The sequence below is a fragment of the Neoarius graeffei genome, chromosome 11, assembly GCF_027579695.1.
Source record: "Neoarius graeffei isolate fNeoGra1 chromosome 11, fNeoGra1.pri, whole genome shotgun sequence".
NCBI classification, from domain to species: Eukaryota; Metazoa; Chordata; class Actinopteri; order Siluriformes; family Ariidae; genus Neoarius; species Neoarius graeffei.
The window spans coordinates 13,388,370-13,413,502 of record NC_083579.1 but is presented as its reverse complement, the minus strand read 5'-3'; the positions used below and the strand labels follow the sequence as shown (position 1 = coordinate 13,413,502).

At 41.4% G+C, this 25,133-nt stretch overlaps 1 protein-coding gene across 7 annotated transcripts in view; it reads left to right on the top strand.

Annotated features, from left to right (window-relative positions):
- Window positions 1-462: 462 nt before the first annotated feature.
- The window catches only part of LOC132894126 (histone-lysine N-methyltransferase PRDM9-like), a 55,784-nt gene continuing 31,113 nt past the window's right edge, over window positions 463-25,133 (top strand). The window contains exons 1-6 of one of the 7 annotated variants that reach the window (XM_060933476.1): window positions 463-599; window positions 8,215-8,293; window positions 16,818-17,042; window positions 17,799-17,866; window positions 18,345-18,507; window positions 23,682-23,911. In XM_060933476.1, coding sequence (XP_060789459.1) covers window positions 17,804-17,866; window positions 18,345-18,507; window positions 23,682-23,911 — 456 coding nt within the window. In that variant the 5' untranslated portion in view covers window positions 463-599; window positions 8,215-8,293; window positions 16,818-17,042; window positions 17,799-17,803. Of the gene's footprint in view, window positions 600-857; window positions 1,156-8,214; window positions 8,294-16,495; window positions 16,579-16,817; window positions 17,043-17,798; window positions 17,867-18,344; window positions 18,508-23,681; window positions 23,912-25,133 lie in introns of those variants that run through there. The other 6 variants (XM_060933477.1, XM_060933481.1, XM_060933475.1 and 3 more) reach the window with 6 other exon arrangements.

Genomic DNA, 25,133 nt, shown 5'->3' with positions numbered 1-25,133 from the left:
TGGATATATGTAAATAGCCACTTGTATATTTCTTGCCTAGCGCAGATGTTTTTTGTTTTATTAATTTTTAACTGTTATTTGTAACGCTTGAAATGTATTTTTTATCTTGCGAATAAAGACACAATCAATTAATCAATCAATCGTGTGTGTCCACACACCTGGCAATAAAAGTGTTTCTATTCTATTCTACTGCATTTTGTATGGGATCTGGGAAAGGGGCTAATGGAGACACTGCTACGGGGGGAAATGTTTATTTACATTTTTTTAAAACAATTGGACTGGAAAGACGGCTTTAAAATGAAATGACAAGAATATAGAAAATAAATCTGTCGATTGCAGCCATGCAACATTGTGGAAGCCAACTGCCGTAAAACCCCAAAGAAGAAGACAGGCGTCCTGCACCCTGAAACTCCACTCCAGTCCAGGTGGTGGCGGTAACGCGTCCAGTAAGCTGTTTCTCCAACTTCCAGAAAACATTGGAGAAGAAAAAGCTGCTGCTTGCCTGAACAACTTTAGCCCCTCGAATTTATAAAAATAAAAGCACGTTATTGTGTCTGGCTCTGAGGATTTAAAACCTTGCTCTGCTTTAAAACACTGAGGTAAGTTAAACTGAAGCTGTGTGGCCGAATCCTAAATGCATCTCCACTTCACTTTTTAAGTGAACTACATTCACTATGAAATTCTGCTATGTACTCTCGATGTAGTGCACTATTTATCCACTCAGGAGAGATTTGTCGTTCGGCTAACCTGTTTAGTTGTATGCTGAAATTATTTAAATAATCTTAACTTGAAGTCCCCTATCCATCAGGGTTATTTATTTATTTAGCTAAATTGCGCGATTTCGACTTTATTTCTCCCAATTCTCGAAGTCGGTGTGACGTCACGATCACGTGACACACCTTGACAACAGGCCCGCCATATTTGACTTGGGGAAAGAGAGAGCGTACATGTTAGGGGAATTAGGAGAAGCACGCAGCACTACTAGGTTTTGGTACATCATGTGAACCTTTGTGTGACTGATAAGTTTGGGAATGAGTTTGTTTTCGGCTTCATGTTGAAAACTAGCCAGTGAGCTAACAATGAAGGCCTAATCCGACATTCGTGGGATTTAAACCTCTCTGCACTGGTCCATGAAAAGAGGACGAATGAGCTCAGGTACGCCTGCCTTCCAGCTAAGTAATATATGTTTTGTGGTTGTACATTTTCCACGCCATTTCTTCTTAAGCAGCTGTCTCTGTGGTGTTTTTGTGAAGCTGCACTGCAACCAAAGTGTCGTCTGTCAGTAGCTAATGTTGGTTTGGAGGCTCTGTAATAACGAACGGCTGAGCTCTAACTGACTCTCTGTGCCTTATGGAAAAATACACTGCGTTGTTTTATAAATGATGGCTTCTCCGGTGTGTATAGCCTATGAATTAGGGACAAGTCAGTGTAACACTGATGGCTGTATGAGTCGTGGATAGTGCAGTTCTGTAGAAACGGGTGGAGTCGTTTAGCAGCTCCTGTCACTGACAGTGTCAACACAGATGTGTAATATATTATATTCTAGTCAGTTTTGTCTTTGCTGAAATTCTCGAAGTCGGCGTGACGTCACAGATCCATCAGACTTGATTTCACTTCTATTTATGGCTCTCAGCCACTGCAAACGTCTTTTCCCACCTAATGGCAACATATGAAACTTTAATGCTGGGTTCTTGTTTGCATTGTCTGTGCAGCCAATAACACAACAGCTTTTAGGCATTTTATTGCTAACACAATAAAGCCAGGCTTTCCCCTAGTTAAATATGGCGGCTCCAAGGTCATGTGACCTGACGTCAAAAGTACCCGGATGTCCGACTTCGAGAATAACGGCTATATTTCTCACAATTCTGACTTTATTTCTTGGAATTCCGACTTCATTGCTCGGAGTTACAACTTTTTTTTTTTTTTATTTCTCAATTTCGACTTGATTTCTCGCAGATTTTTTTCAGCCAATCAGGCAGCGTCATCCCTTCTGCAGTATGTTAATCAGAAAGTTTTGCACACTGAAAATGGATGCAATCATCATCATCTTTTGGCTGCTCCCAATTAGGGGTCGCCACAGTGGATCCTTAGTCTCCATTGTAGTGTTAGTTACTTCTAATGGAGAATGATAGATACGGAGAGACATGTCTTGAATGCACGCATGAAGCTGGACTTTATTTAAGTGCCTTGTAAACAATTTCCCCCGCCTGACCACCAGGGGGAGCGTAACATCCTCATCTCATCTCTAGCCGCTTTATCCTTCTACAGGGTCGCAGGCAAGCTGGAGCCTATCCCAGCTGACTACGGGCGAAAGGCGGGGTACACCCTGGACAAGTCGCCAGGTCATCACAGGGCTGACACATAGACACAGACAACCATTCACACTCACATTCACACCTACGGTCAATTTAGAGTCACCAGTTAACCTAACCTGCATGTCTTTGGACTGTGGGGGAAACCGGAGCACCCGGAGGAAACCCACGCGGACACGGGGAGAACATGCAAACTCCACACAGAAAGGCCCTCGCCGGCCCCGGGGCTCGAACCCAGGACCTTCTTGCTGTGAGGCGACAGCGCTAACCACTACACCACCGTGCCACCCAGGGTAACATCCTGTGTTCCATAAATGCATTAACACCACATCCATTGCTCCCTGTCTTCTGCATCCTTCTCTAACACACCTGCCATTTTCATGTCCTCTCTCACCACATCCATGTATCTCCTCTTTGACCTTCCTCGTTTTCGTTTGCCTGGTAGCTCCATCCTCAACATTCTCCTTCCCACATGCTCTGCATCTCTTCTCAGGATGTGCCTATACTATCTCAGTCTCATCTCTCTTGGCTTAATTCCCAAGCTCTCCACATGTGCTGTCCCTCTGATGTGCTCGTTCCTTATCCTGTCCAACCTTGTCACTCCCATCGCAAACCTTAACATCCTCAACTCCGCCACCTCCAACTTTGCCCCCTGTCCCTTCGTTAAGGGTATGGTCGCCAATCCATACATCACAGCTGGTCTCACTACTGTCTTATACATCTTACCTTTCACTTTTGCTGGAGCTTTCCTATCACAAATGACTCCCAAAATCCTTCTCCAACTGTTCCACCCTGCCTGCACTCTCTTTCTCACCTCACTATCGCAGACCCCATTTTCCTGCACAGTTGACCCCAGGTACTTGAATTCACCAGCTTTTATTTACGTCTACTGCTTGCATCTTCCCTACACTCTCATCCCCATTCTCACTGATGCATGTGTATTCTGTTTTGCTACTGCTCACCTTCATTCCTCTTCGTTCCAATGCATATCTCCATCTCTCCAAACCCAACTCGACCTCCTTTCTATTTTCACCACATATCACAATATCGTCTGCAAACATCATGTTCCATGGTGACTCTTGCCTCACTTTGTCCGTCAAGCTATCCATCACCAGGGGCTTCAAAGTTTGGGAGAATAGCAGGGTACAAATAATTTACAGCAGGGTGCAAAATGGTAAAATGTCTGCCAGCGGCAGACATAATGCACGCAAAGCGTGCAGGGATAGATAGATAGATAGATAGATAGATAGATAGATAGATAGATAGATAGATAGATGCAAGTACGAATTTTTCATGGGGCGGGATGGTTTGGAACAGGCCATCTAAAATTGGGATAACATTTACCCGGGACGGGTATTTGAGGCGGGTCGTCTAGCTTAAGCTTGATTAGCATTGTTACGCACGCCAGTGTTTCCCACAGAAATTTTGGAGACTATGGGGGCAAGCCATGGGGGAGGCGCGGGGGTTGTTTAAAATTGAGTGATATGTTAAATATTAAGTTATTACTGAAAAACTATTGATTAAAAAAAAGACACTGAGAAATGGTCCTATAAACAACTTTACCAATATAAAAGATTACCAGGACTACAAAAATGCAGAATAGGCTTTACTTATCCAAATGCTCCTGTTGGTTCAAAAGTTAAAGTGCATAGAACCTCACAGCACAACATGAAGTTACCTTAAAATATAATATAAATGCCTCAGCTTTCATGGAAGAAAAAAAACTATTAATACTAGTACTGTGTGCAGGCAGTCTCTCCTGAAGACTAAATTTAAACAATTATAAACTAATAAAATAAATGGCTCAGGCTTCATAGAAGAAAAAAAACAATTTGAACAGAATCTCACAGTATGATGCTGAAGCTGCCTAAACAATGGAAAATAAAATACCATTTTGGCAAAAACGTTGGCATTCATTAATTTCTTGTATTAAGTAAAAAAAAAATATGTTGCCAGATACTGCTGACGTTTTACAGCCCAAAATATGTTCAAAACCCGCCAAAATGCACTTAAAACCGCCCAAATTGGGCGGGAAAACACGCAATCTGGCAACACAGGGGCAGTAATGGCTGCACTCATGTCGAGGATGTAAACACCCTTGATGCGGCAATGGACATGCATGACATAGTGGATGTAATTTACGTTCACAACTTTTTTTTTTTGCTGTCAGAAATATTTAATATTAAATTTTGTGACTCGACTGACAATAGCCGGCGGCATAAGCCATAGCCGGCGATTTTTTGAGACCGCTGCATCACTATGGCAAACAAAAAAGGACTCAAAGCAGATCCTTGATGGAGTCCCACCTTCACCTTGAACCATTCAGTCTTTCCAACCGCACACCTCACTGCTGTTTCACTGTTCTCATACATGTCTTGCACCACTCTAATATACTTCTCATTCATTCCACTCTTTCTCATACAATACCATAACTCCTCTCTCGGCACTCTATCGTATGCCTTCTCCAGGTCTATAAACACACAATGTAGCTTTCTCTGGCCTTCTCTGTACTTCTCCATGAACATTTCTTAAAGCAAAAATTAGGGATGTCCCGATCAGGTTTTTTTGCCCTCCGATCCGATACCGATCATTTGATTTTGAGTATCTGCCGATACCGAGTCCCGATCCGATACTTCTTATAATCCATAAAAAATAATAAAGACGAGGAAAGAAACGGATCCAGGATGTTCCTCATTTTTTTTTATTTAACACCTTATTTTAACATCCAACAACTCCGTTAGCAAACAGAGCACTTAAGTGAGGTAGTTTGAACAATAAATCACAAATTAAAAACATAACCTTAAAATACCTGGCAGGAATGTAAACAAATTAAAAAAAAAAACCTGCCACAGTGCCAGTAATTTGCTTTTAAGAACGCATCTCACAGTGGTATACAGTAATTTCAATTAAGGAAATGAACGTTTTTCTTGATGAAAACAAGCATTTCTACCCTTTCAGGTTTGAGCCTGTTTTTGTCATCCAACACGTTTGCAACAGCACTAAAAACTCGCTGTATTGTGTCGGGTGTTTGTTTTTCAGGTGCCGTATCAGGTTTGTTGTATTAAATGCGGCCCTTTCCTGTCCACCCCTTGAAATTCCAGCTTTACATATTTCACAGTTTGCTATGGCAATGTTGTCATCAACTTTGAAATACTGCCACACCGCAGACATGCTTTGCTTTCCGCTTCGAACTGCTTCCGTGTTCAACTTTGCCGGCAACGGGCAGCAAATAACCAATAGCGTCTCTGCTACAAAGTGATGTCATGCCGCACGTGTTGATGTTGCTGTGTTGAGACAAGAGGTCTGGTCTCACTCTGTGCCAACGCATAGCTATTGATGTGTTAAAAATGAGAATATATTATATAGATATATATCCGATCCCTGATCGGGAGGTAATGCCCGATTCCGATCGAGTCTGAAACCACGTGATCGGGCCCGATTTCCGATCACGTGATCGGATCGGGACATCCCTAGCAAAAATTGCATCCAACGTGCTCTTCCTTGGCATAAACCCGTACTGCTGTTCACAGATTGCTACCTCTCTTCTCAATCTCGCCTCCAATAGACCCCTTTCACTGACGTCACCCGAAACCGGAAGTAAACAGACCCTGCGCCATTTTGGAAGACCAACAAACTCGTGATTAGGGGGAAATAACGGCAGCGGTATGTGAACCCACGAGAATAAAGTGGAGTGGCAAACGACTTAAACAGCTCAGATTTGTTTGTTTTATTTGATTTATTGGCCCAACAGTAGACTTGAAAGAAACCTGTGTGAGACTTGGCAAAAAACTGTGGATATAATGGATAAGTCTGTGCATGATCTGTGGACACTTTGAGGTAAGCAAACGCAAGAAATTCAGATTCTCAATTCAGATTCAGATGCTCAATTGGCCAAGTTGATAACTGTATGAGGAGCAAGCCTCCCAGACTTCTACAATTTAATAATAATAATAATAAAGGATGGTTTGGGGCTTGCTCTCCCTCCTATTATATAAATAAAACATTGTTGTGTAGGCATATATCATAAATACATATGTATAATTTGGATAAATTAACCTAAATTATGGATACCTTAATAGTAACAAAGTATTAATTTTTCAACTGAAAAGATATATTATTAAAAGATATCAACAAGATTACCTTGGCCATAACTATGTGTAGGTTTTTCTTAACAGCTGTAATATCACGAACCAAGCCACTAACAACATAATTGTAAGCCTGTAGCCCTTTGTAGGCTTTCAAGTCATCAGCAGTGTAGGCACTGGGTGTAAACAACAAATAGTTTACAATGTCTGGGTAGCAAACAGATGGCAGAATTGGTGTCCGGTCCTCCTTATGTATCTGACGTGGAGAAATAATATAAATTGTGCTGCCTACCAGATTACAGTAGTCTGTTTTATTGTATCAGTACTAGTATCACTTACTCTACTCATCAGTCATAGATTAGTCTAGTACAACATGACCAGCTTGCTTTTTTTCCATTTGACTGTCGCAAGTTTTTTCAGGCTGGTACAGTCAAAAATTGAAAAAAGTTTTGGCCTACTAATCTAGTCATCGATTCTTCTAGTGTATTAATTGGAGTCGACATGAAAACATTCGGTAAAAACTTTAAACCAGTACAATCTCTTCTTCAAAGTTTCACCAAATGGTTTTATTTATGCAATTTAAAGCTCATAATACTGTATAACTTTGATCGAGTAAAAACACGGAGCAAAAACATGGCTGAATCCTGAATGACTCCTATTTGTTTAAATAGGGGACTACATAGGCGGCAGAATGTAGTTTCTTTTTCCCTGCCATGGAAGCGCACTTGTATACCGAGGAGGAAAGCAATTTGCATTACAGCCGTGAGACGGCTCGGTTTTCCCTTTCGGGCGCTCTCGTTTTCTGTTAGAATTTGGTAAAGAAAATAAATAAATATTATTTACCAGCTTACCGGGTCCATTAACATAAATCTGACAGCTGACAAGGTCGGGATATAAACGAACTTTTGCGTTCAAGTGTGTGCTTGGATTCACATAATTTTTTCTGAGTCTTATCATATGGGTCAAACCCATCAATCACAGCCAGTTTCTCCACATACCGTGCCCTTTCTGCAGCTGGTAATGTACTCACATAACCTGAATTATCATCCATCGTGTCACTTCACTCTCGCTCATACTTTGTTTTATATTGAGTGCATATAGGCCGGCAGCCCGGATAGCCTACCATGCACCACCCCCCACAACAATTTGCCACATGGTTTTTATCAACCCTTGGCATGTCTTGATCATGTTTGTGTGTGGTAACAGAAAAATTACTCATTCCCAGTAGCGACTTTTTTGAATGACCCTAAAAATATTACTTTTTTTTCTTTGTTGCGAATACTGCAGATATGCCCAGTTTATTAAGCTACTATTGTACCCAGAAAACATGTAATTTATGGTTGGTATATATCAAATAAATGTTTAGCACCACAACAATACATTGATTTTAATTATATTGCACAGACTTAATAAAACAATTATCAACACAGGTTTCATGGTCCCCATGCAAATCTTTGCATGCAAACATATTCTCTCTTATTTGTTTTACATTTAACATACCAGAATCACATCTATTATTCCAGAAGTTCAGAAGACCAAATGTTCCATAAACGAATGAGAAAATAAAAGTGCATGTTCGTTAAGACTTTAATTTTCAGAAAAACCGAAAGCAGTGAACATCAACATGATTGTGCTGTCAACTAACATTGATCAGTTAAGTCAATGATTGTTTTATTTAAGAATTTGTTATTAATATGTTCATGGTGAATATTGTTTTATCTATTTAAGATTAAATGCTAATTTAATATGATTTTTCAGTCATATTTGTCTTATTATACAATTTAATCAATTTAGTTCCATATTCTGATTACTTTCAGGTGTGTCAGCTGTCTTGAGTTGAGAACATTGTGATGGATTCACCTGGGCAATCTGGTCCAGCTGCAAAGAAGAAAAAAGGTGATGGCACATCTCCTGATCCATATTATGTTGTTCATTTTCGTGATATATCCCATGGTGCATTCAAGTCATTCAAGGATGACAAGAATTCATCTTCCAAATTTGAGAGGCTCCAGGAAATAAAGATGCGTCGCCAGGCAGAAAGTGTGACATCTCCTTATTGGATGCAAGAACAATGCAATCTTCTGCCTGCCATTCAAAATGACGATCATGGCTACCACTGGAACTGTTATAAAAGATTTACAGGTAACCTTCTCAGATTACAACAGCAACCCGAAGTGGCCCCAGAGTCAACATCAGTCCAACGGACAATGCGTCGATCATCTTCTGAAAAAGACAGCATCATCTTTCAGCCTGATTGCATATTTTGTGACTCACAGAAAAAGAAAGCTGTCAAAGTCAAAGGATCTTGGACAACACAAAATCTGAGCAAATTCCAAAGTGATGGCTGGAAATCAGTATTTGATATGGCTCAAAGAAAGAGTGATGATAAACTGTTGAGATGTATAGCAGGACATGATTTATTTGCATGTGAAGCTCAATTCCACAGAAAATGTCTCATTGACTATATGCAGACACCAGAAAAGTGGCGCAGCAATGACCAAGAAGCAAGAAACCAACAGAAGAGTCTTATTGATGCTCATTGTATAGCATTTGATTTTGTACGGAAGTTTGTGCTAGAAGAAATCTTGCAACAAACCAAGGTTGTTCAGCTGTCTCACCTCCTACAGCTATATGTCATGGCATTAGAAGGTACCCCTCATGCCAACCCAAACTACCGCAGTGAAAATATGAAAGAGAAACTGATAAAAGAATTTGGGTCACAGTTGTCCTTTTGTGATGTGGATGGTTCTGGTAGATATCAGTCTGCACTTGTATATAGTTCAGCAGTGGACATGCAGACAGCAGTAAAACAATCCTTCCTCTTGGCATCCAAAAATACAATTGAAAGTGTTGGCATAACCCTCCATCATGTCATCAGTGAAGAACATGCCAAATCTGAAATGGCCACCAACACCTCAAGACCTCGATGGTATCATGATTCCACCAGAATTGTCAAAGTTGTTGTCTTTTATAATATGTGGAAAGGACGAATCATCTTCGGAACAGACAGCCAGACTGATATCATCCATTGGCCAGGACATTTGTCGGGCATCAACAAATGGGTCATGATTCTGATATGTTGAATGTGACACAATTAAGACAGTTCAGAGAACATGTTTGCATGCATGGTGTTTGCATGATCTGTATGCTGGCAATGGTACCTATGTTGATAATTGGGTTTTTTTGTCACAGTATGTGCAAAATAATTACAATCAATGTATTGTTGTGTTAATAAACTTTTATATTTGATATATACCAACCATAAATTATATGTTTTCTGGGTGCAGGGGTGGCTTTAAAAAGCTGGGCATATCTGTAGTACTCGCAACAACGAAAAAACGTAATTTTAGGGTCCTCTAAAAAAGTGCATAAAAGTCACTACTGGGATTGAGTAATTTTTCTGTTACCACACACAAACATGATCAAGGCATGCCAAGGGTTGATAAAAACCATGTGGCAAATTGTTGTGGGGGGGGGTGCATGGTAGGCTATCCGGGCTGCCGGCCTAATATACTTGGTCTTCCAATATGGCGCCTAACAAAATCTCGCAGCGCAGTGACGTCATGCGGTAGCCCTCTATACCCTTTCCCATAGCTTCATGGTGTGGCTCATCAGTTTTATTCCTCTGTAATTACTGCAGCTCTGTACATCTCCCTTATTCTTGTATATTGGGACTAGCACACTTATGAGTAGCACGCTGTGTGAGCGCAATCGCTATCAGGCGCGTTAAAATGTAAATAACTTTTCTAGAATTTCACCAAAACTCATTGAATTTTCAGCATTGTAAGAGAACTCCCTAAAGTATTATTCAGCAAAACCCCAGAATTATGGTGCAAATCTAGAATTTTTAACATAATTTTAGTTCTTAAAATTTAACGTAATTATGGACGTCACACGTAACATTTACACCTGTGAAAAGTCACTTTGAATGCTGTTTTGAAAGTTTTGATCAAATATTCTCTATAATACAAAAATCACTTAAATATTATAAACAGTCTTTTAATGTATCAAAAAATAATTTTGATAAAGCAAGGAAACTTGGAAGAAAATTTTTTTCTTTTGCTTGTTGTGCGCGTCACGCATTCCAACTTTCATGGACTTGTAGCGCGAATAAACCTTTCAAAAAAAAAAAAAATATATATATATATATATATATATATATATATATATATATATATATATATATATAAAAATAATACTTCTCACCCAGTAAATTAGAATCCTGGTGATTTATATCCTCGTAGCTTCAGTAGATCTAGAGATTTAGTAAATCCCAAATGCTGTGAATAGCCAGCCAGCCCCAGGAACTGTTTCACCTTTTTGTTCTTGGGTCTCAGGAAGGCCGCAATCGCTGCAGTCTTGTTAATTTGGGGACGCACCTGCCCATGACCTAGGTGGAAACCCAGATACCGTACTTCCACCCGCCCAATTGCACACTTTTTCGGGTTAGCTGTGAGACCCGCATGCCTCAGTGCCTCTAGGATGGCCCTAAGGTGTTCCAGGTGCTACGGCCGATCATTGCTATAAATAATGATGTCGGCAAGGTACGCTGCCGCATAGGTGGCGTGAGGGCAGGGGATCGTGTCCATGAGCAATGGAACGTAGCGGGAGTCCCAAATAACCCAAAAGGAAGCGTGACAAATTTGTGGAACCCAAACGGTGTGGAAAAGGCAGTTTTCTCCTGGGACAGAGGAGTCAAAGGGATCTGCCAATATCCCTTCGTTAGAGCCAGTGTCAAATAAAAGCGAGCAGCGCCTAACCAATCGAGCAACTCATCAATGCAAGGCATTGGCTTGTTACATGCACTCGCCCTGTCTATTCCCGTGGTGGAGGGGGAAGTTGTCGGATCTCAGTCCATTAGTCAGAACCGCCGCCGTCGGAGAATTATACAGAACCCTAATCCAATTCACAAAATTATCGCCTAGGCCAGGGGTTTTCAAAGTGTGGGAGAGTCAGCCCCCCCTCGGAGAGCAAATAAACAACAGCGCCCCCCCTTACAATTTTTGTTGTTGCTATACTTAATGTTCCATTCGTATTTAAAAAAAAAATGGTTGTTTTACACATTTATTTTTTTCTTTTTCACATTTTAAACATCTGTGCTTTTTAAAACATCTTGTTTTACACATTTTAAACATCTCATAGCATCGTTAGCTAGCACCTCTTGGCAGACAACACACTGTAGCAGTGGAGCATCTTCAGATCCAGTCCATGAAAATCCAAACTTTAAATAATCGTGGTCATACTTCCTTCTTTTTCCAGTCCCCCCAGGATCCCGCAGGCCTTTTTTGTGATTGTTGTGGGCTAAAATGTCTGATGTTGCGGGGGGGTTTCCAAAAAAATTGCAATGAAAGTTGTGGTGTTTTTTAGGTTTTTGTTGCGATTACATTGCGGGAGGAAGTGAAAGTTGCGAGAAATTGTTGCGATTTTCTCTTTTTGTGATTAAAATTGAGTGATATGTTAAATATTAAGTTATTACTGAAAAACTATTGATTTAAAAAACAAAGACACTGAGAAATGGTCCTATAAACAACTTTACCAATATAAAAGATTACCAGGACTACAAAAATGCAGAAAAATAGGCTTTACTTATCCAAATGCACCTGTTGGTTCAAAAGTTAAAGTGCAGAGAACCTCACAGCACAACATGAAGTTACCTTAAAATAGAATATAAATGCCTCAGCTTTCATGTAAGAAAAAAAAAACTATTAATACTAGTACCGTGTGCAGGCAATTTCTCCTGAAGACTAAATTAAACAATAATTATAAACTAATAAAATAAATGGCTCAGGCTTCATAGAAGGAAAAAAAACAATTTGAACAGAATCTCACAGTATGATGCTGAAGCTGCCTAAACAATGGAAAATAAAATACCATTTTGGCAAAAATGTTGGCATCCATTAATTTCTTGTATTAAGTAAAAAAAAATAAAGTGCACACAGTCCTTCACTGTAAACATAACACACTTTCAGTAACAGAATTTAAGCCTACAGAAACACTGACTCGCACATCATGCAATGTTGCCAGATACTGCTGACGTTTTCCAGTCCAAAATATGTTCAAAACCCGCCAAAATGCACTTGAAACCTCCAATCTGGCAACACTGCGCGCATGCTGCTTCTCTTGAACATAGACATCCGGAAGTAAGGCGGAAGGTAGTTTGTCGATGTCACCTCAAGACGACGCCAACAATTGGTCAAATTTGCGGGAAAGTTGCGGTGATTGGATATAATTGCAACACCGCCCTGAATTCGCGGGGATTGGTTGAATTTGCGCTGAAGTTGCAAATCGCAACATCCTGGAGGCTCTGTTTTTTTTGCTTGGCCGTCTCCTCACTCCCTGTAGCTTTAGGTGTCCACACTTTGAAAAGCCCTGGCCTAGGCCAAATTCCTCCAGAGCGTAGAACAAATACGACCACTCGACCCGGTCGAATGCCTTCTCAGCGTCAAAAGACAGCACGAGGGCCGGGTCCTTGCAACTCTGGGTTAGTTGGATGATGTTAAAGAGCCTCCTCATATTATTACAGGAGTTCCGGCCCTTGACAAAACCAGTTTGGTCCTCCCTGACAATATGAGGCAGAATCCTCTCTAGGCGTAAGGCCAAAATTTTGGAGAGCAGTTTTTGGTCAGAGTTAAGTAGGGCTATCGGCCTGTATGAGGCACAGCTATCCGGGCATTTTCCTTTTTTAAGGATAAGAGAAATGTTGGCCTCCCTAAGGGATTGAGGTAGGATCCCATTTTCAAATGAGCGATTGAGCATAGACAACAGAGAGTCTAAAAGAATACCACTAAACTCCTTATAAAACTCTCATCCGAATCCATCTGGCCCTGGGGCCTTACCGGACGGCATAGATTTCAAAGCAAGTAGCACTTCCTCTCTAGTAATTGGGGCATTTAGTTGTAATTTTTGATCATCCGTAGCTTTGGGGAGTCTTAAGTCTGCAAAAAAACTGATGCGTAAGGGTCAGGGCACCGTCAGGCTGCTTGGAACTATATAGGTTGGAATAAAACAATGCAAAGTGTTTATTAATGGTTCTAATATCGAACGATCTTACACCATTAGAGTCCGTAATGGAGACTATATTTTGAGAATCTGCTCTCTTTTTGACAAGCTTAGCAAGATACCTTCCAGGTTTGTCCCTGAACTCATATAATTTCTGCCTGGCAAATTTAAGGGACTGTTCAGAGTCCTGAATCAGAAAAATATTTAATGCAGCACGTGCGGATAACAGTTCCTTAAGCAAATCAGGACTTGGACTAGATATATGATTTTTCTCCAATTCAGCTAGTCAAGATTCGAGAAGTTTACGCTGTTCGTTCTTCGCACGTCTTTTGGATGCAACAAAAAACCTAATCAGTCCACGAGAGTATATTTTACACGTCTCCCAGAGGACAGAGGGATTATCTGTGGATGGTGAGTTGATAGAATAAAAAAATCTTAAATTCTGAAGTAAAGTAGGGGAGAAACTGATCTTTGAGGAAATAAGGCTGAAATCTCCAGTCCTCAGTGCCCTGTCCTCAATGCCCTATCTTCAGTGAGAGAGTGTACCAAATAAAGGGGGGCATGGTCTGATAACACAATGTTGCCTGTAGAACATGATAAAGCAAGAGACATTTTTGTGGAGGGGATGAAAATGTAATCAATTCTGGTATAGCTTTTATATGGGGCCGAAAAAAGTGAACTCCGAATCAGTAGGGTGAAGCTGCCTCCACACATCAGAATATTCAATATCGTGACCTAGATTAGTGAGCACCCTCGCTTGTTTAGAGGGGGGAGAAATGTCAAATGGAAGTTTGTCAAGAGAGGGATTAAGGTGACAATTGAAATCTCCCCCCACAAAAGAGTCCCCTGAGGCCCGATCCATAAAACCTGCAAAAGCCTTGGAGAGAAAATCAGGGGACTAGGCTGGGGGACAATATAGATTCAGAAATGTTACTTCTTTTCCTGTGAGTATTCCTTTAACAATTCTATACCGGCCCTGGCTGTCTTTAACACAATCAAGAGACCTAAATGCTAGCTTTTTACGGATCAAAATGGTTATGCCCCTACTGAAAGAAGAACATGAAGAAGCAAAGAGCTGCCCCACCCAACTCCTTTGCAATTTAGTATTATCCTTGTCCTCCAGGTGAGTCTCCTTGAGGAACACAATAGAAACATCTTCCTTATTCAAAAATGATAAAATCTGCCAAGAGGATGGCAGTATTTGGAGGCCATGGATGTTCCAAAAACAGATATTAATATTATATAAATCGGACATGGCCATAAGATACTATTTGCCATAAGGGCAGGATAAAAAAGTCAGAGCCGTTTACACCTACACTCACCCTATATATGCATCCCATGACCCACATTATCAGATACATAGGACAGTTACATTTAACAGGAATGGAAAATGCCACACTGATACCCCACATAAATCTTATACATAAGTCATGTCCTGAGTTAAACACATGAACTACACTAAACAAGCATAACAAATGTACAACAGAGAAAAACAAACTGAGGGTCTTTCCCCAAATAAACAGGGACTGTTCACCATACAAGCACCTTTCAAACTCACCATGAGGGAACTGACTGCATATGATGAATAGCGTGCCAAGAAAGCGCAAAAAGTCCTCCCTATGGGAGTGAATGAAATAAGGTGGAAACAAAATATTCACGTTACGAGCAGCTGCGCCACTCAGTTAGGAAATGTTCGATATGTTCAAAATGTTAAGAGTGTTCAAGATTCGGCAACGTCTAGAACACGAAGCATGACGTAACAGCCTGAGTGGGAAAACTATGTCTGTTACAGAAAAAGTGTCCCAAACCAGACAAACGGAGCTCCGTGTTCCGCAAAGTTATCATCCAGGTAGACAGTCAATGAAACCACGAACCTCCTCCGGGGTGGAAAACCTCTTTTTGGAGCCTCCGTGTATCACCTGTAGAGTAGCCGGGAACCGCATAGCATATGGCATCCCTCGCTCTCGCAGCCGCTGTTTCACCGCATCGTATGCCTTGCGTTTCTTCATCACCGTCGAGGAAAAATCGCTGTAGAAAGAGACCCTGGACCCTTTGTAGATTAAGTCACCGTCCTGGCTCACCCGGCACGCCGCTTCCATGACCCTCTGTTTGTCTCTGAATGTGTGGAATCATAGCAACAGTGACCTGGGCCTCCTGTTCGGTTCTGGTTTCGGTGCGAGGGTGTAGTGGGCTATCTTCAGCTTTATGCGGCCGGCCTTCGTGGTCATCTTTAGGACGCGGGGTAGCCATGACTCGAAAAACTCCACCGGCTGCCCAGTCTCTGTATCCTCCGCCAAGCCGACAACTCGAATGTTTAGGCGCCTACTATAGCTTTCAGCCATGTCCAAACTCTCTGTGAGGGCGCTAACCTGCTTTTCCAGCTCCACAATCCTTGGCTCTTGTTCTGCAGCGGAGTTTTCAACTGCTAGTAACCTAGCCTCTGCTTCATCTAGCCGCTTGCTAGCGGCCTGGAGCTCCGTAGCATGCTTGTGGATTAGTCTCGGCCAGAGGGCTAAATTTTTCTTTAATAACTAAGTTATTAACTTTAATAATATTGGAAGTCATTATGCTCAGGGCTTTAGCAAGGGCAGGGTCAAGCCCATCTACGGTTACAAATTCGGCCTGGTCACCATCTTGTGTGTTGTCGCCGGGCTCGGACAGGACGTCTTTTTTTGTCTTTATTTCCTTTGGTTCTTCCCATCTTGTCAAAAGATTGTGGCCAAAAGTTTTCCAAGGACCTAGCCTGTTATGTTCATAACAAAGATGGCTTATAGCGCCCGGTTGTTGTCAGGATAATGAAAAAATTAGCACCGGGTAGCAAAGAGCTCTGGCAAAAGCGTCTGCTCAGCTCACTGCCATCACGTGACACCCCCCCCCCCCCCCTTTCAAAATTTTCTAATAAAAATCATGAAGCTCTTTTACTTTTAATCAGGTCAATGGCTTCGTGCCAGAGTTCAAGGCTAAGAATTTGTCTTTTAGAGACACACACTCCTAGCCTTACTCCCCCCCCCCCCCCCCCCCCCCCCCCCCCCCCCCGCCGAAAAAAGGAAAACTGCCACTGAGGTGACACGCGATTGGAATGACCAACTGAAACAAAATGAACCTGAGAGATGGGCTGAATACATCCAAAGAGGCAGAGAGGCAACAAAAGTCTACAGAAAAATTGTTCTGAAGAAATGAAGGTACATTTTTTACAAGAACCTAAATCAAAGTGTGCATTAGACATATTTTGCAAATGCATCTATTGTTGATATATTTGTCAATAAGAATGTGTATGGCAGTATAAGTGAATGAAGCGAAGCATACCTGAATATTGCAATTAGTACAAGTTTCATTTTTATGTAAAAGGGTTATTCATCATAATGTGTTGAAAAGTTGCCAAATACAAAGCTAACTTTTGTGTGTGTGTGTGTGCGCGCAGGCCATTGAGAGAGAACAAAGCAGGCTTCGGATGCAGGTGATGAGAGCCCGAAAAAAGCAGAGCAGCCAGAGCAACCTAGATTGACTCGAGCTGCTAAAGAGGAGCAAAGAGAGAAGTGGAGGCAGGCGAAGGCAAAGTGGTGGGTGAGCTTACACCCCCAGAAGTAACGCCGTCAGAGGGAGAAGAGAGCCCAGCGGGAAAGAGAAAAGCGAGCGAACAAAAGAGGTACCATGAGGTCTAGTAGTAATAAACTTAAATCTAGTAAGGAAAGTGGGAAGTAAATTCCACTTAGTTATAATATTTGATGTAAGTTATAATTTCTCAGAGCTCTCTATTTTAAGTGACACTTAAAATATAAAGCTGTAAAAGCCATTTAATCTGAATGTCATGGCCACTCCTGACATTGTTCAGCTGCTTTCTGGAAATATTAGAGAGCTCTCCCATCTATTTGTGTTTACCGGTAATGAAAAGAAAGATATTAATATTAACATAATAAACTTTTCTATTTAAAATATTGATTGAATGATTTTTCTTTGAATGTTCTAGTGCATGCAGTCAAAAAAAGATTTTTAAAGATCTTGATGTGAATGATTATCATAATTTTTTTTTATAAACTGTGTAGACTGCCTGGAATGTAATGTAACGGAGCAGCTAAAAATATTCTGTTTTCAAATGTTTCAAAAAATTTAATTGAAAAATTGCTGTTTAAATGGTTAAAGAAGACCATTAAATGCTTCTCATGTCATCTTACTGTTAAAGCATGGATGTTATTGCTACTACTACGACAACTACTAATAATAATAATAATTCCGTTATAGTTAGGTCAGTATTTTAGTTCGGCTGTAATCTGTTTATTTGTATCTTTCTTTGAGAATTTTTTAGCAATAAAACAAACCACTTGTTTGTTTCCACTAATTTTTATAGAAATGTAAAATTTATTATTATTATTATTATTATTATTATTATTAATAATTGTTTAAGCTGTTATGAGTTCATCAGAAGACAGACAGCGCTCCTCCAGGAAGTCTCGGGCTCCTGATCCCTCACAGGTAAAGCTTAATGATGAATTTGTTACAAAAAACAATGTTTTGAGTTGAACAAACTGTAGTAGTCTTGCAGCTCAGGGAATGAAGAACTGGGAGACAGGCTTGACAACTCAAGTTGGGCTTTATTGTTAATTTAGAACTCACTTTTTTGTGACGTTATTTTTCTCTACTTTGCACACACATGGTGCTGGGTAGCTTAGCGCTCTCTCTCTCTCTCTCTCTCTCTCTCTCTCTCTCTCTCTCTCTCTCTCTCTCTTTTTGATGACTGACTTCTCTGTGAAAGAACACAAGATACAGAAGTAAATTGCTAGTAATCAAACACAGGTGCAACTCCTCACATGTTACCTGCCGGTTCTACCTGATTCCTCACCATCCATAGCTGATACACGATCAAGCCCTCGCTGCCACACAAACCTTATAAATAGGTTTATAAACTGTGTTGATGTTTTTTGCTGAATAATTCTTATTGTTTGATCTTTAGCTGTGTGAGGACATGAAATCAGAGACATGCAAAGCGTCAGAAGTCTATGTGAAGAAAGAGGAGACACTGGAGCTGAACATCTTCAACCATGGAGACGACCTTAACAACCCACCTGAAGATCTCTCCATTAAAGTGGAAGATCCTGACAAGAAAGACTACCTCTGTAAGGCATCAGCCAACTCTGGTCCTCAGTAACACTTGACTGTTTCTTCTACCCTACACACTATCTAGTGCACTAAAAGTGCAATAGAGTACATTTAGGAGCCTCATTTTATAGTACATTTTGTAGCCTCAGTCTAAGATTATTTAGTCAACAAATTGTGACTGAATGAAATTAATATTTTTATTGATAGTGTATAATATAGTAGCAAGGAGTGAGAGAAACTAAATTTTTTTCATTTCCTTAAATTACATGAGTCGTTATAGACCGAGGATGTTAACCTGAACAAAAAAGTATGGAATAACACACGATGGGTCATGCTGTTATATAAAAACCTCTATGCCGGGTGACTTTTCATAACAGCACGACCCAAAATGTATCGTTCCCCTTGTACCATGGTGATTTGCCTAGGAGTACAATTTTTAATTTATTAACAAATGACACATTGCTTATTTCTAGTTACATTTAATGTTAGAGAATGTCTGTCATTCTCTCCAGCCACTCCTGTGTTTTGTTCAGAGACCAAAAGAAATTCAGGTTGTGTGATTGAGAAACCAGAAAGCACAAACTCCTCTGTCCTGAAGACTCTCCCATCTTGGCAAACTTACTGACTAATACCTGGGTCTCCTTCCATAAATGTTAAATAAATGTGTCCTTGTGTCTTCACCACATTAGAAGATTGTAGTTTTGTTTTTTTTGTTTTTTTCTTCCACCCATTTTCTCCCCAATGTGGTCACCTGCTAGTATCCACCCACCAGCCAGATCTCTAACCATGTGAGTGAAAGCAGACATGTGAAGCCATCAACCTCCTCTTTTCCAAATGCAGCTCAGGCTGTGTCACAGGATAGCAAAACACACCTGGAGGAAAGTGCTATGCGTTCTCTTCCCCACGTGCACGAGCTCGCAGAAGACCCCAGTTGGCTGTGATTAACAGGGGACAGAGAGTATATCCCTCAGTATACCCCTGGAATGGGATGTTCAGTTAGGACATATTGGTGTGATGGACAGGTGTCCAAACATCTGAATATGGATTTTGGGGCATCACAGTGGCACAGCTTCGGGGTCCTGGAATCAATTCTAAGCTTGGGTTGCTGTCTGTGTGAAATTTTGCAAGTTCTCCCCATTAGTCTAGGTTTCCTCTGGGTCCACTGGTTTCTTCATAAGTAAATTGGTTATGCTTAAATTGCAACTAGGTGTGAATATATTTTGAATTAAATATGAATCCTAGATGTGTGCCTTTTGAAAAATGTTTAGATCTAGAAATGCCAGCATCATCAGCAAGCTAAAATAGAGACAGGAGAGAGAGATTTTTTTTTTTCAATGTGCATGCAGTTATTTGCACAAGCGGTAGCGAAGGCGAAAGCAGATGCATACCAGGAGTTGTACGAAAAACTGGAGACCAAAGAAGGAGAGAGAGATCTATACAGACTAGCTAGGCAGAGAAACAGGAAAGCGAGGGATGTACAGCTGGTAAGAGTGATGAAAGATGTAAATGGAAATGTGCTGACAAAGAAAGAGTGTATTAAGAAGGTGGAATGAGGAAAATTCAAGAGAGAAAAGGTCAGATTCATTGGAGACGGCAAATCAGGAAGCAGAGCTGGTTAGTAAGAATGACGTGAGGGCAGCCATGAAAAGAATGAAGACTGGGAAAGCAGTCGGACCAGATGGTATCCCGATTGAGGCTTGGAGATGTTTGGGTGAGACGGCTGTGGAGTTCCTAACGAGGTTGTTTAATAAGATCCTAGAGAATGAGAAAATACCAAATCGAGGATGTGATTCTTCCGGATTTTTCCGGAATTCCGGATTTTCAGGCATAAAAATGCGACCCTCGTGAATCATGCAAATTCTTTTTTTTGGGGGGGGGGGGTAGGACCACATTACCACATTATCCATAGGCAACTCCAATGAGCCACGCATGCGCATAATAACCTACCCTAGGTTAAGCGGTACCAATAATAAAAAAAGCCCATTATGCATAACGCAAGAGTAACCTTTATGTGACCCGAGTCTTGAAGACTTGAACAAAGTTAGCTAGCTAGCTGGCGTCGTTAGCGTTATGGTTAGCTCGGCCAGGAAGCACCGGACAACAGGCTGGAGATGGAGTGGGGTTTTTGTGAGCGTCGTTATCATCACCTACTATAGGAATGCTGCCCACCGGAGGCCACTCAAGTTTTGGATGAGGGTAGAGCCTGAGGGTTTGCTAAAGCAGTGTGAGGGAAGAGTGAAGGTGCGATGCTGGGGCAAAAGGAGGCGGCGCGGGGCGCTGAGGGTCGCCGAACGGAGTTCCGTGCTCGGCCGCTTCCAGCCCTCAGGACATTCGGGGGCTGCGTGCTGCTCCTGCTGTTCCAGGCGGCCCTGTGCCTCGCCAGACCCAGCAGGATAATCAGCACCAACAGCCATAACAACCACCCGAGTGTCAACGTTTACATGAGTGAAGATGAGGTGAAGAAACTTCTGGGTGAGTGTCTGAGTGTGTGTGTGTGTGTGTGTGTGTGTGTGTGGTTCCTCTCTCAGTCCATGTTAGCTGTGTGTGTGTGTGCTAAAGCAGCCTGGATGTAGAAACACATTACACTGTTAGCTTGCAAACTAATTTAATACTTTACATAAGTACACACAAGTGAAGTTAGGAATTAATCAGTTTGTTAATTCATCAACAGTTTTGTTTTCCAGGTAGTAGTTTTAAAGTGTCCCAGTTTGAATTCACTGGAAATTGTAGATAGATAGATAGATAGATAGATAGATAGATAGATAGATAGATAGATAGATAGATAGAGTTACACATCTATAAACGAGCGCTATTACGCATGCGTATGAACGGGCCGAATCCCAAACGGCTCCTGGTTGGAGATGGAGTGCACTACTGTAGAAGCCTTTTTATACTTTCTATAGGGCGGTTTTGGAGAGAGCTGGGAGGCATTTGGGATTCAGCCACAGCTAGCTGCTCTTTTGTTAATAATTAACTGAATCCCAAATGCCCCCCAGCTCTCTCCAAAACCGCCCTATAGAAAGTATAAAAAGGCTTCTACAGTAGTGCACTCCGTCTCCAACCAGGAGCCGTTTGGGATTTGGCCTGTTCATAATCATGATGATAATTATATGATATAATTATATAATAATAATAATAATAATAATTATTATTATTATTATTATTATTATTATTATTATTAGACTGCACAGTGTTGTAGTGGTTAGCACTGTTGCCTCACAGCAAGAAGGTCCTGGGTTCGAGCCGCATGGCCGGCAAGGGCCTTTCTGTGTGGAGTTAAACTGCTCACCTTGAATTCCATTTGGCCATTAATTGGGTGCTGAGTCATTATAACATCTCATGGGTAAAGTTCTCGGAAACTGTCTGTTTATACCACACTGCTGGCGTGTCGCATTATGGGTCTATATATTTTCCTGCTTTTTTGTCCTTGGCCAATCACATCCCTGCAAATGAATGGAGAAAGAGTGTGCTAGTCCCAATATACACGAATAAGGGAGATGTACAGAGCTGCAGTAATTACAGAGGGATAAAACTGATGAGCCACACCATGAAGCTATGGGAAAGGGTATTGGAGGCAAGATTGAGAAGAGAGGTAGCAATCTGTGAACAGCAGTATGGGCTTATGCGAAGGAAGAGCACGTTGGATGCAATTTTTGCTTTAAGAATGTTCATGGAGAAGTACAGAGAAGGCCAGAGAAAGCTACATTGTGTGTTTGTAGACCTGGAGAAGGCATACGATAGAGTGCTGAGAGATGAGGAGTGGTATTGTATGTGAGAGAGTGGAGTGAATGAGAAGTATATTAGAGTGGTGCAAGACAGACCAGTGAAACAGCAGTGAGGTGTGTGCGGTTGGAAAGACGGAATGGTTCAAGGTGAAGGTGGGACTCCATCAAGGATCTGCTTTGAGTCCTTTTTTATTTGCCATAGTGATGGATAGCTTGACAGATGAAGTGAGGCAAGAGTCGCCATGGAACATGATGTTTGCGGATGATCTTGTGATATGTGGTGAAAGTAGAAAAGAGGTTGAGTTGGGTTTGGAGAGATTGAGATATGCATTGGAATGAAGGTGAGCAGTAACAAAACAGAATACATGTGCATCAATGAGAATGGGGATGAGAGTGTAGTGAAGATGCAAGGAGTAGATGTAAAGAAAGTCATTGGTGAATTCAAGTACCTGGGGTCAACTGTGCAGGAAAATGGGGTCTACGATAGTGAGGTGAGAAAGAGAGTACAGGCAGGGTGGAGCAGTTGGAGAAGGATTTTGGGAGTCATTTGTGATGGGTAAGATGTATAAGACAGTAGTGAGACCAGCTGTGATGTATGGATTGGCGACCATACCCTTAACGAAGAGACAGGAGGCCAAGTTGGAGGTGGCGGAGTTGAGGATGTTAAGGTTTGCGATGGGAGTGACAAGGTTGGACAGGATAAGAAACGAGCACATCAGAGGGACAGCACATGTGGAGAGCTTGGGAATTAAGCCAAGAGAAATGAGACTGAGATGGTATGGGAACACCCTGAGAAGAGATGCAGAGCATGTGGGAAGGAGAATGTTGAGGATGGAGCTGCCAGGCAAACAAAAACGAGGAAGGCCAAAGAGGAGATACATGGATGTGATGAGAGAGGACATGAAAGTGGCAGGTGTGTTAGAGAAGGATGCTGAAGACAAGGAGCAGTGGAGATGAAATATCCGCTGTGGCGACCCCTAATCGGGGGCAGCCAAAAGAAGCAGCAGCAGTGCAGTTATTTGCACAGTTATATTTGTTTGTATTTGCATGTGATTTTCCTCATGAATTTGGTAGATTCTGTTTTCTAAAAGATAACCAAATAAGTTGCTGAATTTAAAACAACCATGACCCTGACCAGGCAGGTTCTAAGAATGCTGTAAATAGATCACGTAGTGCCACACTCATGTTATTGAACGTTGTTTTATTTTGCCCTGCAAGCTTCATATCTGACCACTTATTTACTCCTACTTGTAAGTAAAAATTCATACTCCTGTACCTTGTTGTGTCCTGTGAGATCTCAGTCCTGATGGACACCTCTCGTCTCAACCATATGCTCAGTGAACCTTTCTGGCAAGCTTTCTTTGGATAAACTTTATACAGTACTAATGTTATGGTCTTAAATATAAACACGCATTGCACATGCTTTTGGGCCTCATTTCTTCCTATTGTGTTTTCTCTACTTCCAGACTGTGAAGTTTGCAAATCCTTCTTCTTCAGCAAATGTGAGGTTCATGGACCGCCCCTCTTCATCCCAGATACTCCTGTTCCCATGGGAGTCCCTGACCGAGCCAGACAAACTCTTCCTCCTGGGTTAGAAATCCAGAAGTCCAATATTCCTGATGCAGGCCTGGGAGTGTTTAATAAGGGGGAGACTGTTCCAATAGGTGCACACTTCGGACCCTATCAGGGAGAGCTGGTAAGCAGAGCGGAATCCAGGAACAGTGGATACTCCTGGGTTGAGAGTTTGTCATAAATTAAAAAAATTAAACAAGCCTTACCTGTAAGGTGAAGTTTGATTGTGATTCTACTAAGTCTGAGGTGACGCACTGAGGGTTAACCTGAGACGCACACCTACTGCTGAGGATATTCATATTTTTAAATATTGTGGGCATGATTATAAAGAACAAGGCAAAAAAGAAAAGAACAAGGGAATGGGGAGTAGATCTAATTGCAAGGGAGGGCATATTCACCCTGAGTGTGTCACTGAAGACTCGGTTGAATCACAGTCGAACTTCACCTGACAGGTAAGGCTTGTCTAATTTTTTCATTCAACCAAATCCTGGTGATGTCACTTCCTGTCAACATAAGGTTTTACAGCAATAATTGTGGTCCCAACAATATTATTCAGCCAGGAAAAGATTGTAACATAACCATATCAACCAACCAGATCCACTCATTGTAATATAGCTGCAGCAAAGATATTCTCAGTAATCACAGGTTTGTTATAAAATGTGTGAAAAGTTGAGTCCCGAGACCATTCTCTCTGCTTCAGTATTTCATCAGTGGGAATCCTCTTACTGGCTTTTGAAATGGCTGCAGATCTGTTACTGTGAGCTTTGTACTGTGTTGTATCCACATCCCTTGCTTTCAGAATGGTTTTAATCCATCGTCCAATAGTGCCTGTTAGTAACGGGTCGATATGGCTTGATATAGGATAACAGTAGGCGCGTATAGACAGTATCACAAAGAGGTTTTGTTCTGTCAAGATTGTGCTTCAGGGTAGTGTAAACACAAAGTGGTTGCTTATGGTATTTCCTCACAAAGGAGGACAATGGAGTTTTCCCAGGTCTGTCTTGTTTAACATGCTCTCGTATGTAGAATACATAATAATCTGTAGTTGCCTTCATAGCATCATTATCAAGGAATGATAAGGTCTGGCATCTTTGTCCTGATGTCAGTGCTAGCAGCACAACTCCTTTCAGTGTTAATTCATTTAGTGACAATTTCTCAAGTGGATATAATAGCTCTATGTACTCCAAGACCAGAGTGACATCCCAAGTTTCTTGATATCGAGGAGCAGGCTTGGCGCGATGGAATACACCCTTGCACTATGAAAGGATGAGCAGCTACAGTGCAGTGAGAACCAGGAAATTCAAATCCCATGAAATGATTTGATCCTTCTGAGCATGCTGTATTGA